The sequence below is a fragment of the Aethalodelphis obliquidens genome, unplaced genomic scaffold (genome assembly GCF_003676395.1).
Source record: "Aethalodelphis obliquidens isolate GAN/ISIS:26980383/991018 unplaced genomic scaffold, ASM367639v1 scaffold123, whole genome shotgun sequence".
In the NCBI taxonomy this organism is placed as follows: Eukaryota; Metazoa; Chordata; class Mammalia; order Artiodactyla; family Delphinidae; genus Aethalodelphis; species Aethalodelphis obliquidens.
The window spans coordinates 1060454-1078354 of NW_020838067.1; the positions used below are offsets into that span (position 1 = coordinate 1060454).

Here is a 17901-nt window from a genome sequence, read left to right on the forward strand (position 1 = left end):
CAGGGCCATCCCCGCAGGGGGGCCTCACCTGACCCAGGGCCATCCCCCTTGGGCCTCACCTGACCCAAGGCCTGCAGCGAGGCCTTTCCTAGTCCTTTCCTATGCGCCAAGAGGTATCACAAAGAAAAATGACCAAACTAAACCCCACCCACAAAAACAAACAGGCCACCAAAAGAACAAAACAGGAAGCACAGAGAGCGTGTTCCCACGTGTGTGAAACACAGGGACCCACAGTGGTGTGCGCACCCGCAGAGATGCACAAACTCTGCTACGTGGCTGCCCGCCTGCAACCGTGAGGAGACTCCGCTCATGCCCTTTCCCCCTCTCACATTTTGAACCGTATAGATACATTATTTTAAGCATGTGTCAATTAAATTTTAAACAAAGATTCCGTGAGACTCCTTCAGAAGGCTGTCAGGCGAGACGTGGAGGGTAACCCCGTGGTCCGGGGGTGGCAGACGAGTCACAGAACGTCAGTCAGAACTGCCGAAGCCCGGAGCGGCGACAGACTTCACGGGGAGGATGTGTCCTCTGGTCTGGGGGCAACGGGCAATCTCATTTGTCTCGGTTAATGAGAGGAGACTTGCATCCCCCCGGGGACAGCTGGCTCCTGGTTTGACAAGGTGATCTATTAGCGGCAGGCCCGGAAGGTCACGCTGGTGGCCTTGCCCAGAAGTTCCCCCTTTGCCAGTGACTCGGGGGAAAGCTTGTGGGCTCCACTTTGTGGCCCAGCTGCCCTGATCCCCTGGGGCACTTCATCCAAAAATCCCCACGGTCCTGGACTCTTCCCAAAGGGAAAACGTCCACTTTCTTCTCTGGGGAAACACCGTTGATGGGGAGAGGAGAGAACAGCCCCAGACCCCAGTCCACTGGGGTGTGACCTGGAGAGTCGCTCGTCCCTTCCAAGCCTCAGTCGTCCCGACCGTAAAGCGCAGGCCTCGACCTCTCCTGGGGTGAGGGTGGGAGCCGAGGGAGGCGATTCACGTGTGAGCCCAGCACGTGCCCGACACTGGGCAGAACGAATCAAAGCGTGCAGCGTGCCGTGGGGACCCCCTTTTTGCGATCCTGGTCTTGCTTACTCTACTCGGACCAGGACCACTGAATGATCCTGACCCACTCACTGCCTCACTCACCCCTCGTGCTCCTTTGAGAGTCCCGAGAACTGGCTCGGGGGCAGCAGTGTCCCCCAGCGACCAGGAGAGACTGACCGTTGCTCGGGGAGACTCGGGGCTGGGATTCCCCACCCTCACCGGGTTACCCGTCTCTGAAACCTCAGGTCCATAACGTGTCAACAACCCGGCAGCCCTGCTGAGGCCACGAGTCCCATCTCCTTCCTCAGGGGGAGGAGGCCCAGCTCAACGCGGGAACCACTGGGTTGCGCCGCGTGGAACATTACAGCCAGAAAAACAGAATGGAGGATCCGACAGGTCAGAGGTGAAAGTGCTCAGGGATGGAAAGTACTACAGCCAAGGCGCCGGTGCTGTCCCGTTAGCAACTGCCTGCAGCTCCGCGTCCGCATGCCGTGGCCGACGCTGGCCAACGGTCCCCGGAAACGAGCTCCAGCCCAGCACGTGGCTTGTTAACAGAGGCCCCTTCGCTGGATTCCTAACCCGCGTAACCTTTCCTCCTTCTAACGTTCACCAGAGAAACATGCACAAGCAGGAAGCCATTTTTCTTTTGCCTTCGGGAAAAAAAGTACCTGAGAAACTACAGGATTCCAGGGACAACAATGCTTGCTACTTGTCCAAACCTTATCACAATCGTGGGAGAAGCCCTTTCCCCCAGACTCTAGCTGTGAACGGACGCCCCGGGGCCAGGGAAGCTGCAGGAGTCTCATGGAACTGGAAGTCCGTTTACCTTGAAAGTCGTGGCAGACTCGGGACTGGCGAGAACCAGCGGGGAGATGAGAACCATGCCGGAGAAGTGGCCGGGCCTCTCTGCGGCCGTGAGGATGGTGATGGCGCCCCCCTGCAATGAGAACGGGCAGCATGTGGGTGTGGGCGTCGCCAGCGTGGGCTCTTAGCCGCCCCATCGCGGGTCTCCTGCTGGGCTGCAGTCCCGGCCCAGAGCCCCAAGGACGGTACCTTGGAATAGACACCCTCAAATGTTGGATAAACTAGACCTGCAATTACTTGCTTTCACATGTTTTTTCCTCCGGGTTTTCCAACAGCAAACATTTCAGGGAGATCTAAATAAGGTTCCTGCTTGTGGGCTGCAAGTTAAACAATAACATGTTTCTATTTCATTTCAAGCCCAAAGCTGGCAGACTCCCAACTCACCCATTCCGTCAGCCTTAACACGAGATCTGAAAAAATCTGATGATAATAAGAGACTGCTACCCTTTTTCTGTTTTCCTGGTTCAGTAAAGGTCCCAGAAATTTAGGCTCCAAGAAGAATAGTTAGAGAGCGCGGGTGGTGCTGAAGGCGTGCGGCCCTGGCTATTTGCTGAAGCTGAAGGTGACCTGCACCCAGGGCTGACACCACACACGCTCACGAGGGCCAGGCAGGTAACAGACGCGCAGGAACAGAGCCCGGCAGTGACCGGGCTGGAAGGGAGGGAAAAGTCACCCAGCTTTCAAAACCAAGCAGCTCAAAACGTTCTTTGCCAGCCACTGGGGCGGGGGTCTAGAGGCGGATCCGGCCTGCATGCTGCCAGCTTGAGAGCCCTGATCTATACATTATAGTTGGCTGATCCTTAGGGGGTTAATGGATTTAAAAGGTGAAAGGGATTTGCAATGACCTTGAAGGACTTGTTTCCTCTGGAACCCCATCCTAATTCCCATGTGCACTGTGTGACTCTGAAACGGGCAGGACGCGTAGGACCTCTGTTTCTCCACAGGCTGACTGAGGGGCCCTCCTGCCCTGAGACGCGCCCGCGGCCGTGCAGGGAGAAGTACCCTTGGGGCCCCACCGTGAAGTGGCGCCTTCCTGGCGCCTTGGGCCCTGGCAGGAAGGAACGGGCGGAGGTGAGCTTCTCTGGGGCTGCCTCCAAGATGCTGGCCCTCGTTTCCTGAGCATAAATTGTCTGGGAACTCCCAGAGGGGGCTGTGCTGGCCAGGCAGAGTGCGATGGGGCCAGAGGCAGGGCGGCCCCCTGCATCCCGGGACCCTCACCCTCCACCCACCGCAGGGCTGGGGCTGGGGCCCGGCCTGACTTAGAGGGCTCTTCCGTGGTCTACTCACCATGGAGTGGCCCAGGAGGAAGATGGGAAGCCCTGGGTGGTCCTTCTGCACAACGTCCACGTGCTGCAACACGTCCCTGATGAAAACCTGGAAGTCAGACACCACCATCCTCTCCCCCTCGCTCTGCCCGTGGCCAACTGGAAGAGAACAGGAAACAGAACCAGTTACCAGAGGCTGACTCCTGCCAAGCCCAGGGGTCTCCTCACGGAATTACAAGCCACTCTTTAGGGAGGACCCACCAAGCCCTTGCAAGAACTCTTGACCGTGGGAACTCTTCTCCCCCATTTTACAGACTAGGAAGTTGAAGCACAGAGAGGTTAAGGAACGTGCCGAAGATCACACAGCCAGAAGTCATGAGCCAGGATGTGAACATCACAAAGCCTGTCCACGCAGCCAGGATGCCTTCCTTGTGGCCGTATCCCAGGAAAAAAGAAAGGACAGGCACGTGGAGTCCCACTAGGCCTCGTTTCTCCCCAAGTGGCCAGAAACAAGACGGATGAGGCTTGGAATTCCCTGGGCTTTCCCAAGTCCTTGACCCTCGCAGTTGTGTTTCCAAGTGTTAGCTTTTCACCAGGTAAAGTGCTGCATCTTGTCACCTCCCTTTACAGCTCTTGGTGAAGACAGTGCGACAGACATAAGACAGTCAAGCGTACCTGCCAGAACCTTCTCAGCGAAGCAGCCGTAAAACTAGGTCATGCTCCCTCCCTCCTGGATTGTACTGCCCGTCCCATATCCGTGCTGTTCACTTCCCTGCGTTCTTTCTGAGGGTCCCTCCACGCTCCCCTCTCGGAGGGACGTCAGTCGCCATAGAAACCATGCAGTGTGGGGGTTTGAAAACTGCAAACGAGGAGGAGCTCCCAGAGCACAAGGAAGCACGGCAAGCGGACCTGCCCAGAGCTGCAGTGACCATGCCGCCCGCTTCACGGACAGAGAGTGGAGGGGGTGCTCACAGCGGCTGGGACGGCTGGCCGCCCAGACCTCAAACTCGGAAACCCTCTGTGTGGTCAGACCGCGAACTCCTGTTTCCTGCCGTCCGTGCCCCACGAGTGCCCATCGCACACAGCCTTCTGTCGCCCTCTCAGCGGCACCCTCAGCCCCCTTAAACTCATTTTTATTTTTTTATTGTGGCAACACAGCATCTTCGCCACCTTCCAGTGCAAGGCCAGCAGCATCGAGCACGTTCACGCTGCTGCACAACCGTCGCCACCATATGCACGCCCAGAACCTTCCCACCTTCCTCAGACCAAAACCTCATGCTCCTGGCGCAGGCTGAACTGCGTCCCCCTTCCCCACTCCCTTCACGTGCTGAAGTCCTAATCCCCACAGCTCAGAACATGACTGTATTTGGAGACAGGTCTTTAAAGACGTGATTAAGTTAAAATGAGGTCGCTGGGCTTGCCCCTAACCCAATCTGACTGGTGTCCTTTTAAGAGAAGGAGATTAGGACACAGACACACACAGAGGGACGCCCGTCTGCAAGCCCTGGGGAGAGGCCTCAGGAGGAACCAGCCCTGTCGACACCTTCATCTTGGACTTCCGGCCTCCAGAACTTTCAGAAAATAAATTGCTATCGTTTACGTCACTCAGCCTGGGGTACTTTGTTATGGCAGCCCAAGCTGACTGATACACCCACTAAACAATACTCCCCCTACCCCACCTCCCGTCCTTGGAAAACAGTTCAGTAATGAAATGGTCAGAGTATTATGTTTAATACTGCCATTTTAAAAAATAAATCTATTTATTTATTTATTTTATTTTTGGCTGCATTGGATCTTCGTTGCTGTGCGCGGGCTTTCTCTAGTTGCGGCAAGCAGGGGCTACTCTTCATTGTGGTGCACAGGCTTCCCATGGCGGTGGCTTCTCTCGTTGCGGAGCACGGGCTCTCGGCACGTGGGCTTCAGCAGTTGTGGCTCATGGGCTCCAGAGCGCAGGCTCAGTAGTTGTGGCGCACGGGCTTAGCTGCTCCGCAGCATGTGGGATCTTCCCCGACCAGGGCTCAAACCCACGTCCCCTGCACTGGCAGGCGGATTCTTAACCACTGCGCCACCAGGAAAGCCCCAGAGTATTATGTTTAAAGTTCGAATTATTACAAATACGTGATCATTATTTTCTCTGTGTGCTTATGTTACTAATTTGATATACGATTAGTTTCAAAATAAATTTGTTCACAACTATAGATTTTGGTGTTTTACTTCTCATTTTCTTTTGTGAATATGTCAATATTTACCTGGCTCAAAAGTTAGAAAAATAAAAGAAAAGATTCATCCAGGGACATCTTGCTGCTGCTCCTGCCTCCTCTACCTCTCCCCTCTCACTCCCCATGGCTCATCATTTTAACTATTCTGTTTTTTCTTTCAAAGCAATTGTTTTTGCAAAAATAATTTTTTTTTTTTTTTTTTTTTTTTTACATAGAAGGTAGCATGCTACAGACCCACCCTATTCGCGCCAGTTTTTTCCCCTTTTAACGTATTCTGGAGGTTATTTCATATCACAAACAGGCCAAGAGCTCTTCCTCTGTCTTAGGGCTGTGCAGTGCTCCTCTGTGTGGGCGGAGTACAGATTACTCTGGCCATCTCTCATCAAAACCCATTTGTGTGACATCCAACCTCTCGTTTATTAAACATCGGACTGTAACGAATCACTGGGAATGTTTATTCCATCTTTGTGAAGGTGTGCCTTCAGGGTGTATGTCTAGGTGGCAAGGTTGTTTGGTTGAAAGGTGCGTGCAGGTGCCATTTCAGTAGAAGTCGCCCACTTGCCGTCCACGTGGGATGTGCTGGGTTGAATCTCTCAGCCTCCCAACAAAGCAGGTCGTTCAGTGTTTGTATTCTTGCCCTTAAGACAGAGGAGAAAGTATAGGTCTAACATCTCCTTACGTTTCAAGAGTCACTTGTATTTCTTTTCTGGTAAACTGAGAATTTCTGTCTTTGCTTGCAGGGTTTTGCATTTCTTGATATTTAAGAGCTCTTTGTATACGAGCTGGTCATCTGTGCTTTGACTTGATGTTGTGTTTAAGCTACAGAAGATTTTTATTTGAAAAACTTGTCAATCTTGGGACTTCCCATGTGCTGCATTGGTTAAGAATCCGCCTGCCAATGCAGGGGACACGGGTTTGATCCCTGGTCCGGGAGGATCCCACATGCCGTGGAACAACTAAGCCCATGCATCACAACTACTGAGCCTGTGCTCTAGAGCCCGTGAGCCACAACTACTGAAGTCTGCACGCCTAGGGCCCGTGCTCTGCAGCAGGAGAAGATGCCGCAATGAGAAGCCCGTGCACCACAATGAAGAGTAGCCCCCGCTCGCCGCAACTAGAGAAAGCCCGCATGCAGCAACGAAGACCCAACGCAGCCAAAAATAAATAAATAAAAAATAAATTCATTTAAAAAAGAACAGCTTGAGCACTAGTTGCTTTAAAAAAAAAAAAAACCCTTAAAAAATTATCAATCTTTTCTTTTTATTGCTTCTGAGTTTTGATTCTTAGTTATAAAAGCCTTCTCTACTCCAGGGCTATAAAGGAACTCAGCATTTTTTCTATGAGTTCCTTTATGGTTTCATTTCTTGTGGGCGGGGGGAAAACATATACATAACATAAAATTTACATTAACCTTTTTTTTTTTTTTTGGCCATGCCGCACGGCATGTGGGATCTTAGTTCCCCGACCAGGGATCAAACCCATGCCCCCTGCAGTGGAAGCGCTGAGTCTTACCCACTGGACAACCAGGAGGTCCTACATTAACCATTCTTAGGTGCACAGCTCAGTGGCATCAAGTACATTCACACTTCTGTGCAACCATCGCACCATCATCTCCAGATTTGGTTTCATTTTCTACATGTTAATCTTTGATCCACCTGCAGCTTATCGTGGTACCTGGTATGAGACACGATCTCTTTCCCGACGGTTCTTTTCCTCTTAAAATCGAGGTGAAGTTCACATAACACGATGTTAACCATTGTAAAGTGTGCCAATTCGGTGGCATTTTGTATATTCACAACGCTGTTCAACCACCTCTATCAAGTTCCTAAATGGTTCTTAATTGTTCTAGCGGAATTTATGAAGAAGTCCCTCATCAGCTCACTGAACTGTGGCGCCCCCCCGATCCCATGTGAAGGTTCCCCTTTCACTGGAGCCTGGCCTGTTTCTGGAGGAGGGCTGCTCGGTTCTGCCGGCCTGCCTGCTCACAAGTCAGCCCCCGTGACGAGCGCGTTGCAGTGCTACCCGCCCCGGCCGCCCCGCAGGCCCTCCCGCGCTCCTTTCCACTGTCCCATGGCTGCCTCTCCCCGCGACGCACACTGTGCGCCCCGCCCGCGCCTGCCCGCTCTCCCCGCTCTGGCACGCTCCTCCCAGAGCTGCAGATCCGCCTCATGAACCCCTGGTCAGAAGAATCCCCCGACTGTCCTGTTGATCCTCAAACAGCTTCCAAAGTGGCTCCGCTCCCGGGTTTGATTCACCTTCTGAATCATTCAGGCTCAAAACGGGCCTGCTGTCTCTGACCTTCATTCTATCCTATGTCGAGCTGGTCCCCAAACCCTTCCAGATTTCTAGGTCCTCAGCCTCCTGGATCGGCCTGCTCCTTTGCATGCCTACGCCCCTAGCGGGGGGTGAGACGCTCCTCGCCTTTTCCCTGGCGACAGCTTCCCACCCAGCCCCCTGCCTGCCCTAACCCCCTCTGCACCCCTCTGGAAGCTGCTCTGATCCTGCAGGGCTCAGAGTCTCCACTGTTTCAGAGCTCGGTCCGCGTGTGCCAGCCCAGTTTTCGGGGCCTCTGGTAAAGGCTCCTACTGGTCCTGCTCCCTCACTAGAAAGCACAATCGGAGCCACACTCACACCCACCCCCCGCCCGCTGCCCCTCCAAGCACATCCACGCTTTTCTGCTGCGCCTCTCATGCAGCAGCCCCCTGCTGCGGGGCCCTCAGCCCTGCACCAGGCCAGGAGCAAACCCTCTAAGGCCCATCGCCACTCCTAACCCTTCCACGGAGTCAATTCCCTCCACACAGGTGCAAGTTTCCCCTTCCCCCCCAACCAGGTCTTGTCTCTATCACAGGTGAGCTGACCGGAGCTCCCCCCCCCTTCTCTCCTCCAGCACCACTCCTCCCCCATGGACCGAGGGGCCCTAGAGCCCGGCTGACAAGCAGCTCTGATGGGTGGCTGGTGGCCCCACGGCACTGTGCTGTGGGAGACTGGTGACGTCTGCCACAGGCTCGGGGAGGAGGCTGGGCCCGCACGTGCCCCACACCCGCCAGGGCTGGCCTCGGGATCAAGGATCCCCTTCTGTTCTTCCGCACATTCCTCAGGGCTCCTCGCAATGGCCTGGCCCGGGGGGCAGGTGCCTGCTATACACCTGCTGAAATGAACTGTAGCCAGGATTTCCATAATGGCCACTCACCAGAGATTCATCTCCATCACCCTGGCCACACTGATGGATACATTTCCTTTCCCGCCACGTACGCTGAGCAACGGTTCTGCATTTGCAATGAAAATCCTTTTCCTCATATTTTGTAAAAGAAAGAGCCCTGTGCCACAGGCCTTAATCCAGCATAGTTTTGTTTTGTTTGCCCTGATTCTGCTATGTACTGTGTTTTTTAGTTTCTGTATTTTGATGCTTTACCATCTGGTTAAAGCTGGCCCTGGAGGGACCACTGCTCCCAGGGTTAGCGAATTTCTGGAGACAGTGAAGAACTGGCCTGTGAGCTGGCCTTTCACATGCAAACCAACCCACCCAGAGCCTGCATCCCACCTCTCACTTTCTGGGCTACTCTCCTGCTGTCCTTGTCACCCAGGGCCAGGCACCGGACAACCAGGGCAGCCCCTGAGCCCGCGAGCCCACGGAAATTATTCAAACCAGCCGATCCTCAGCCTGCTCGGCCCGCCTCACCATTCCTTCCGCAGAAAATGCAGTAGAGGCTCCCGTCTGCATTCCCCCCCTCCCTCTGCCTCCTGACCAGCCCTGTGTGGGGTGCCCTGCCCCCTTTCTAGGGAATTGTGAATATAATAAATTGTCCCTCGTGACAGCCATTTCCGTGTCTGTGTGTCTCACCACATCTGATTAAAACCAATCCCAAGGACCCTTAAAACACTCTAGCGTCGTATTCCGTGCACAGTTAAGTAGTTAATAATTCTTTGCTGAATGATGAAATAATCCCCGTCTCTTTGTCTCATACAAAATATTTCTACCTGAAAATAACTTTCCACGGCACCACCGTGTGCTAAAGAGATCATGAGGAAGTATCCAGAAAGCTCATGGTCCCATTAAAGCTGGAATAGGAAGAAATGAGCAACCGACTTCCCTCTTCTTAGGGAACCAGTTCCACTCAGTATTCATTTTCTTAGAGAAGAAACATCTGGTGAAATGTAGCCTTGAGTGAGGAAAGAGAGACAAAGCATTAAAAAACCAGTAACGACAACACCCCATATTACGCAGCCGGTTGTAATCTGCACAGCCCTTTCCCCAGGGTTATTTCACTTGATCCTCACAACCCCGTGAGTTAGAGATTCTTTCCCCCACTTTCTAGCAGACAAGACTGACCCTCGGACAGACTGGATGCAGCTCATCCTCCCGGTGAGTTCCAGGCCGAGCAAGGGCTCGAGCACTGACTTCAGACCCCAGATCTGGTGCTTTTACTGGCACCTGCCTTGCCAACAAGGAGGCCAGGGCCTCGCGGCACGGCTGGATCTGACCCAGGAAGTCTGATTCCAGAGCCCGCCCCTACACGGTGGTGCCTCAACACCCTGCCTCTGTGCTCTTCTATTCTACCCCTAAATCCACCTCAAACGTTCTTCCTGTTTTAATCAGAAGAGATGGGTGCGTGTGACTGAAAACACAGGCAGGCATTCACACCAGGCCCGCAAGTCTGAACGATGAGATGGTTTCCTCCAGACGCTGGGGTACCAGGCTCCCCATTTTGCCATTTGCACAGCAAAAGCATCGCCACATGCCCTGCCTGGTGAGGGTCCACAGCAGGGCCCTAACTGCGGACCACGCGCTCCCCACGGGGCGTCTGCACAAACAGAGATCTCTCATTCCTCGCCTCTGCTCCTTTGGAGGCTCCAAGCAGACAGCACTTCCCTGACCCAGGCTCCAGGGACATGGCTTTCTCTCCCTGGGAAAATCTGACCAGTAAGGGGACGGACTTCCTTCCATCCCGCGGGGGGCTGGCCCTGCATTCCTACCCGGCGCACAGGCCAGCACGAAGGAGGAGGGGGACTCCTGTGGGACGTGCGGTTCAGGCCAGCGAGACAGACGGTCACTGTGGCGCCTCTGGCCTCAAGAACCACAGGACTGGACGGGCAGGAGCCACGTGTGGGAATCACAGCCACACAGACCCAGAGGGAGAATAAAGCCACTTGGACGCGCTCCGGTGTAACAGAGCACTGTGAGGGGCCGGGAGGAGACCTGATTGAGCTCCCGTGTCCAAACTTAAAGGGCGTCACTAGCCCGTATATGTTACACAGAGAGAAGCCAGTACAATCACTTTGGAAGCCTATCTGGCATCTCGCAAGGTTGGAATTCCATACTTTACAACCCAGCCATTCCACCCCCAGGCATTCATACACCCAAGAGAAATTCCTGTGCAGGCACCACAGGAGACGGGGCAACATCCTTTGCTACAGCCTGTTGTCACAGCTGGAGAATGGACACATTGTAGCTAAAGGGATTATTCTACAGCAGTGAAAAAAACGAATAAACGAAAGCTACATGTAGGAATCTTAGAAACAAAATACAAGGTGAAAAAAAGAAAGTAAGGTATTCAAGTTTAGCCATTTTATAGAAAGCTAAAAAAAAAATCCAAAAAGAAAACGAAAAAAAGCAAAAGCAAACTATATCTATTTTTAGAGAGCCAAACCTATGTGATTAAAGCACAGAATAAAAAAGCAAGGGAATGAAACACAAATTTTAAGATGGTAGTTACCGCTAGTCACTTGCCCATCTGTAGAACTAGGAGACATCTCCTGACCTCATCGTAAAGCTGCTGGAATAAATGAACCAGGGCAGCACAGCCGGCAAGTAGAGGGTCTTCACCAAACGCTCCCTCCCATCCCCACACAGTCTCAGAGGAGAAAACCCGTAAGCTGTCGTCGTGTTTAGGGCTCTTCCCCATCAGAGGTTCTTCTGCATGTCTAACCTGTATTTCTCCTCTGCATAATCATGGCTTGCTTTCGCCTTGGTTTCCTTCTAACTAAAAATAAATTTAACATCTAACAGAACTTTTCTCCTCGAAACATTAAGGTAGGTCTGTTCAGTCCCCACCAGATGACAGAAGCTCCCATGTGGCGCCTGACAGTTGTTTGGAGCTTCTGTAACCCACAGAAAAACATGAGAACTGGGCAACCCAAGTTTAACCTCTGTTGAAACTGCAACAAATGCTACGTTTAAAAAGCAAAGGAGGTCACCCATGGTGAAGTGAACTGCTTTAGAAAGAAGCACAGATCCCTTTCTCCAGGGTGGGAGACGCTGTATGGCTAATATTTGGGAAGCAGAACTTTCTGGAAGCCTTGGAGATGCCAGCAACTAAAACCAGCTGAAGTCAGGACCCCAGAGCTTTCAAAAAGACAGAAGGTGGTCAGTGTTTCTCAACCACAGAGAGTCAGTGGAAGCGACCACAGAGCGAGCCGGCAGGAGAAACGGCCCCTTCTGCCCCTGACAAAGGGCCAGCTCTGCACACTGAGGCCCCGGCAGGGCCCGGCAGGGGGCACGCCCTTACACACCCGGGTACTGAACCAACACTACTGCAAGTTCAAATTCAGCTAAGATGTTACAAAGGCGAGAAGAGGAGCACATATTAGCTCCCGCCCCGTGCCAGCCCCTGGACCCGAGGCTCCTCCTGTTTGATGACAACAGCGCAAATCTCGAGGAAGAGTCACCACCCCATTTAAGGACCAGGAGAACCAGGGAAGGACGGGATATGGAGGACAGAGCTGAGCGTGGAGGTCAGGAGTCAGCTCCACCTCACCTCCCTGTGAGCTTGGGCAGGTGACTTCACCTCGGCCGGCTCAGCCTCCCCGCCTACACAAAGGGGCGCTCGTGGACCCCACTCCAAGGGGGCGTGGGGAGTCAGGGAGAGTGAGGCACGGTGGTCAGCCCTGAGTGCAGCACACAGCAAGCGCTCAGTAGTGGCTCACTGCATTGCTGGTCAGGTGAGGACGCAGGCAGGGACCCAGAGCAGCCCTGCGTTCTCTGGGCAGTGTTCCCTGCCGTCTTCAACTCCAGGACACACCAACCACCCCCAGGACACAGTGAAAGCATCCTCGGTCCTCAAACCCGGCGTTAATTACGCATCAGCATCACTACTGCACACGAGGCTATGAAATTAGATGAGGATGAGGTCGGCGTGCTGGCGGGCCCGGGAGTCTGGACCTTTCCTGTTGATTCCTCAAGCAGACGCAGGGGCAAGTACACCCCAAGCCTCTGCTTCTTAAGGAGCCAGTGGGGGTCCCGTGGGATCACCGCGTGGGGTGGAGGCTGGGGGCCTGGAGCCCGGCCTCAGGCATCCTCCACCCCCTGGTGTGGTCAGAGCAACGGACAAGGCAGCAGGAGGCCTTGTGCCAAGGCCATCGGCTGGACCGTGGGCGTCCTGCCGGCCCCGGCCACCCCCACTCCGGGCCTGCCCTTGAAAGGGTTAGAGGTGGGCCACCTGGGCGCGAGGCTCGGCTCCCTGTGGAGGGTGGAGCAGGCAGGAGGGTGGCGGTGGGGCCCCAGACGCCATGGGGCAGCGACTCTGGAGGGGCGGCAGCCACAGCCACGTGGGGCCAATTTAAATTCACTAAAGTGCAAACCGTCAAAACGCAGGTCCTCGGCCTCAGCAGCCCCATCACGGAACGTTCCGTTAGGCAGCGTTGAAAACAGTTTCTATTGCGGAGGTGCCACGTGGAATGAGGAAAAACACCTGGATCCGTTGGCCTGCATTTAAAGTGTTACGTAAATAATAAAACCCTGCACCCCTCCTCTGATTACAGAAGTAACACACGTTCACGGCCGATTTCTGGGGAAGCCAGGAAAGCGTCGGGCAGCCCGAGTATGGGTCACGGGACGGCTCTGGGGTCAGACGTCCTTGGACCTAACCCGGCCCCGCAGGGTGCAGCCTCCTGCAGGGTTTCAGCTCCTCTGGGCCCCTGTCTCCTCACCCCCGCTCCCCGGACTGTGGGAAACGTGAACCGAGACCACCGGTGTGAACTGCACAGGTCAGGGCTGGGAACAAAGTGGACGGCAAATATTAGCTGTGGAAACGAAAAATTAACCACAAAAAAGCAACGGGGACTTCCCTGGTGGTCCAGTGGCTAAGACTCTGTGCTCCCAACGCAGGGGGTCCGGGTTCGATCCCTGCTCAGGGAACTGGAGCCCACAGGCCTGCCGCAACTAAGAGCCCGCATGCAGCAACTGAAGATCCCGCACGCCACAGCTAAGACCCAGCGCAGCCAAACAAACAAACAAACAAATAATTTTTTTTTCTAAAGCGACAGACCAGTCCTGCCCTCGCCAAGCAGGAGTAAACACCACGAAAGTCTGGTCTCATTCCCGTGGCGGCCAAAGTGAACTGGACCAGCTGTCCTGGGACACCCTCCAGCACACACCACTGGGAGAAAAAGAACTCAAATTGTGAGGGGTGCCTCCACTGTCACCACTTACGTTTTTAACAACCCATAAAACCATACTGTCTATTCCCTGTCCTGCCTGTGGCCCGGGTGCTACCTCGGCAGGGTCAGGGCCGGCCGGCATGGCCTCCTGGCTCTTCCCAGCCAGCCTGAGTTCTCCCAGACAAGACGAAGCCACCGCGTCCTCTGCCGGGCGAGAGGCTTACGCTGGGGCACCCATGGGCCTCCCAGTGGGGCAGAGGGTCCTGGTGGAGGTGGCCAGGAGTGCTTTCCAGCCAGAGCAGCCGGGAGTACAACCGGACTCCTCGTGTAGTCAACACCCTCATCTCCCATCCAGGCGGTACACGTCAGGATGGGGTTGGGGAGGTCAGTCCTGCAGTTGACAAGGGTCCTCTGTAGGGGCTGCTGCAGGAAGCAGGTAAAAGCCGACCACTCCAACTGGAACACACGCGTCCCACTTACCTGTTGGGTGTCGGTCTGGCTAGGCTCTGGGGCAGGGGGCTGATTTTCAACTTAACACGTAAGACTGTAATATTTCCCCCACTTTCACACAAAATTTATACTTGGGATTTATATTGACTGCATGATGTCCCATCAGGGGGATAAAAATCAAAACTCACTTTACTTTCAATGGTGGAGCACTGAGGTTGCCAGCAATGTTTGCTATTCTAAATAACACTGAGATGAACATCTTTTCACAGATATTTATAGAACTGTCAGGATACACTTGCCAAGATGGGATTTCTAGATCAAAAGATATGAATATTTTGGGGAGTCCCCATTTATAGAACCAAAAATGCATTCCAACTTGAGAATTTCCGTTGTCCCCAGCCAAGCACAGAAATTTGAATTTCCTCACGTCCTTGTCCACAGCGGGAGTTACAGCTCTTTGTTTATTAGAGGAGGTAGCAAACCCTCTTTCTTCCCATCACGGTACTTTGCTTCCAGGTAAAAACCCTATGGAAAGCTACCGTTTGGGTCTGAAGAACTTGTAATCAAATGTTTTTCTCTCCTCCTTTAAAGGCAGTTCATTTCTCTACCTGTGGTAGGGAGAGAGCCACAGAACACACGGTGACCCAAACAATGGTTCGTAAGATAAGCAGGGCTCTGGGCTGAGCCAGATGGAAGCCCCCACTGCCAGGAGCAGCTGCGTGACTACCTGGGCCACACCAGGTGCCCCCAGAAGAGGTGCGACAGAAAGCGCACACACTCCAGGCCCAGCAGGCTTCCCTGAGACTGTTCTGTAGCTTCTGCTTCCGCTGAGTTCCCCTCGATGCTCTTTTGGCACGAGGACGCCAGAATCCCCATAGATCCTCCCCACCGTAGGCCGCAGCGTCATCACGCTACTTAAAATTTAGCCATCGGGGTTTCAAAGCCCATTTCTGACGAAGGTCTGGCTTGCTTTCCGCGCTCCTGTGACAGTCCCCAATCGTGGGATGTCATGTTGCAGAAGTCCCATGAGCAACAGCATTCTATACTGAAGTGTAAGGACACGAGACCAAAGACAAGTTAAAAGTAGAGGAGCCGCATCCTTCAGCTAAAAGGCCACCAAAAATCATGTTCAGTCATCAGCCGACACAGTCCGCCAATGCTAAAAACGCCCTTCTGAGGCTCCAAGAGCAGAGAGTGTGGGACAAAAGGACACTCGGAGGGCGAAGGGCTCACGGGCGATTTGGTGCAGGCTGGACAGGACCTTCGTGCGGCCTCTCGGGGAATACCGTGTGATCCGGGAGGTTCTGCTTCTGTCTGTCTCTCTCTAAGAAAACGTGCATATGGCAGAAAGTCCAAGATCACAGCTTGCTGGCCTGGAAAACAGTTTGTTTCCCTCAACAAAAGCCATTTCCTCCTTTTCTGTTTGCTGATGGTCCAGGCTTCCATCATGGACACCTGGACCAACACGCTTGCATCTCCTGAACTCCTGCTGCACGAGCTCCCCTCGATGGGAGGAGAAAAGGGAGTTCCCTGCGGCATCCATGCACAAGCTCGACTGTACGAAGGACACAAAGAGAGAAATTAATTTCTCTACTAATTGACAACAGCTTGAAAAAGGTATAAAGATGCCAGAATTCAGCATATGGGCTATGGAAACACATTTCGGCTCAGATATATATTTTTTTTTGAGCTGTTACAACATGCTTTATAATATAACCAGCTAAAAGGCTGTTAACGGTGCAGCGTTTCAGAAATAATGCACTCTCAGGATTTCATATTTAGAGGGTTTATTTGAAAACATCCTACTCTCCACTGCATAAATAAGAGGAAACAGCACGACAAAAAGTGTCATAACTATGGCTCGTGGTGTCTAGCGAGATGATCTTCCTTTTGTATCAAGCTGCAGGATGACTGGGCGAGGCCGGTTCCCCCTTCCCACACATCACGTTCCTTTCCTGTCTCTTGAGCAGGCAGGGCTCTGGGCGACTCTGGGTGACGCAGAATCACCCAGAACTACCAGACCTTTCACCCAGATCTCTCGATGAAAGCTGAACACATACAGAAAGTGCCCGTGGCTTATAAACAGGCAGCAGCTGTGAGGCAGGGAGAGGCATTCGCAACGGCAACTCCAGGATGCGATGAGATCAAGGAATAGAAGTCTGTGACACAATAACAGGATGCTTGGCAAATTCCAAACAACGCTCGAGGCAAAGGACAGAGCTCCATGGGATCAGCAATCCCAAGAGCTTAAAAGTTCAGGAAAAGGTTTAATGTTTAAAAAAATTTAATATAATGTCCAAGGGATGGGCGACACCATGCCCGAGCAGGCAAATGCCCGACCTGACCTGGCTTTTACAGATACTTCCTTTTTAAACTACTTTCTCCGTGTCCTTAAGGTCAGCTTTATTTTTGTTAGAAGACAGATTAAACAGACCACGTTCTGACTCTCATGTTTTCCTCGACCCCGTAAACCCCTCGACTGGCAGAGTTTCTGGAAGAAGAAAGAACACAGCTTTGGAAGCAGGTGTGGGTTCAAATCCTGCTGCGTTTCGGCTGTGAGCTTGGGCAACCGCTTCCCTGTTGTGGTCCTGTTTCTCCCATCAGTTAAAACTGCCCTGACTCTAGCCGGCAGGTGCTGGAGGATTAAACGAGAACGCAGATGAAAGCAGCGAACGTCACCCAGCAAATGCTGCTCCTCTTCTTCCATGCTCTGCCTTTCGTCCTTGCGGTGGCAACTCCAGGAACGGGAAAGCCTGTCCGGGGACGCTTGAGTCCCAGCACGGGGTCTGCCCCCCTCTACGACGTGGCCCCCACTCAGGCCGAGGAGGCCTGAGCCTCACCCAGAGCGGCCCCCTTGGCGCCTGTCGTAGGGACCGGCTGTGGAGCATGGAAGGAGTGGCTGCACAGGGCACCAGCCCCTACGAGACCGGCTGTGAAATCTCCTGCTTTCACCTACCCTGCTAACAAAGTGGCTTTGACTTTTCTGCAGCAAACGCAAAGAACAGAGTTTAAACAGAACAGGAGGGCTTCCCTGGTGGCACAGTGGTTACGAATCCGCCAGCCAATGAAGGGGACACGGGTTCAAGCCCTGGTCCGGGAAGATCCCACATGCTGCAGAGCAACTAAGCCCGTGCGCCACAACTACTGAGCCTGTGCTCTAGAGCCCGCGAGCCAAAACTACTGAGCCCTCGTGCCTTGACTACTGAAGCCCGCACGCCTAGAGCCCGTGCTCCACAACAAGAGAAGCCACTGCAATGAGAAGCCCGCGCACCGCAACAAAGAGCAGCCCCTGCTCGCCGCAACTAGAGAAAGTCCGCGTGCAGCAACGAAGACCCAGTGCAGCCAAAAATAATAAATAAATAGAATGAATACATTTATTTAAAAAAAACCAGAAGAGGACACTCAGTAGCCAGGAGCCTGGGACAGAGGTGGCCCAGACGGGCACAAATCAGGGGGAATGCAAGAGGGAGAGCAGTGGAGCCAGAAGGTCGGGAGACAGCCAGGGGGCTCGGGGGGTGGCCAACACAGAGCAGAGTCCAGCTGCAACGGGCAAGTCTTCTTCATTCTCCTTCAGGGAAAAACCAAAACTAAATACCCGTGGCCACTTCCTCCAAGCGTCTGATGTTCTATGTGCCCCAAGTCTCTCCAAGCTGCTCACACCCTGTGCGGACGGCAGCCACCCTCTCCCCTCCCTGG

The 17901-nt window shown here is 53.5% G+C and overlaps 1 protein-coding gene across 2 annotated transcripts in view; it reads right to left on the bottom strand.

Moving 5' to 3' along the window:
• MGLL (monoglyceride lipase) overlaps window positions 1–17901 on the bottom strand; it is a 101948-nt gene that overhangs the window by 21140 nt on the left and 62907 nt on the right. For both annotated transcript variants that reach the window (XM_027098409.1, XM_027098408.1), the window contains exons 4-5: window positions 3183–3319; window positions 1858–1968 (exon numbers count right to left, since the gene is read on the bottom strand). In XM_027098409.1, the coding sequence (XP_026954210.1) occupies window positions 1858–1968; window positions 3183–3319 (248 nt within the window). The remainder of the gene's footprint in view (window positions 1–1857; window positions 1969–3182; window positions 3320–17901) is intronic.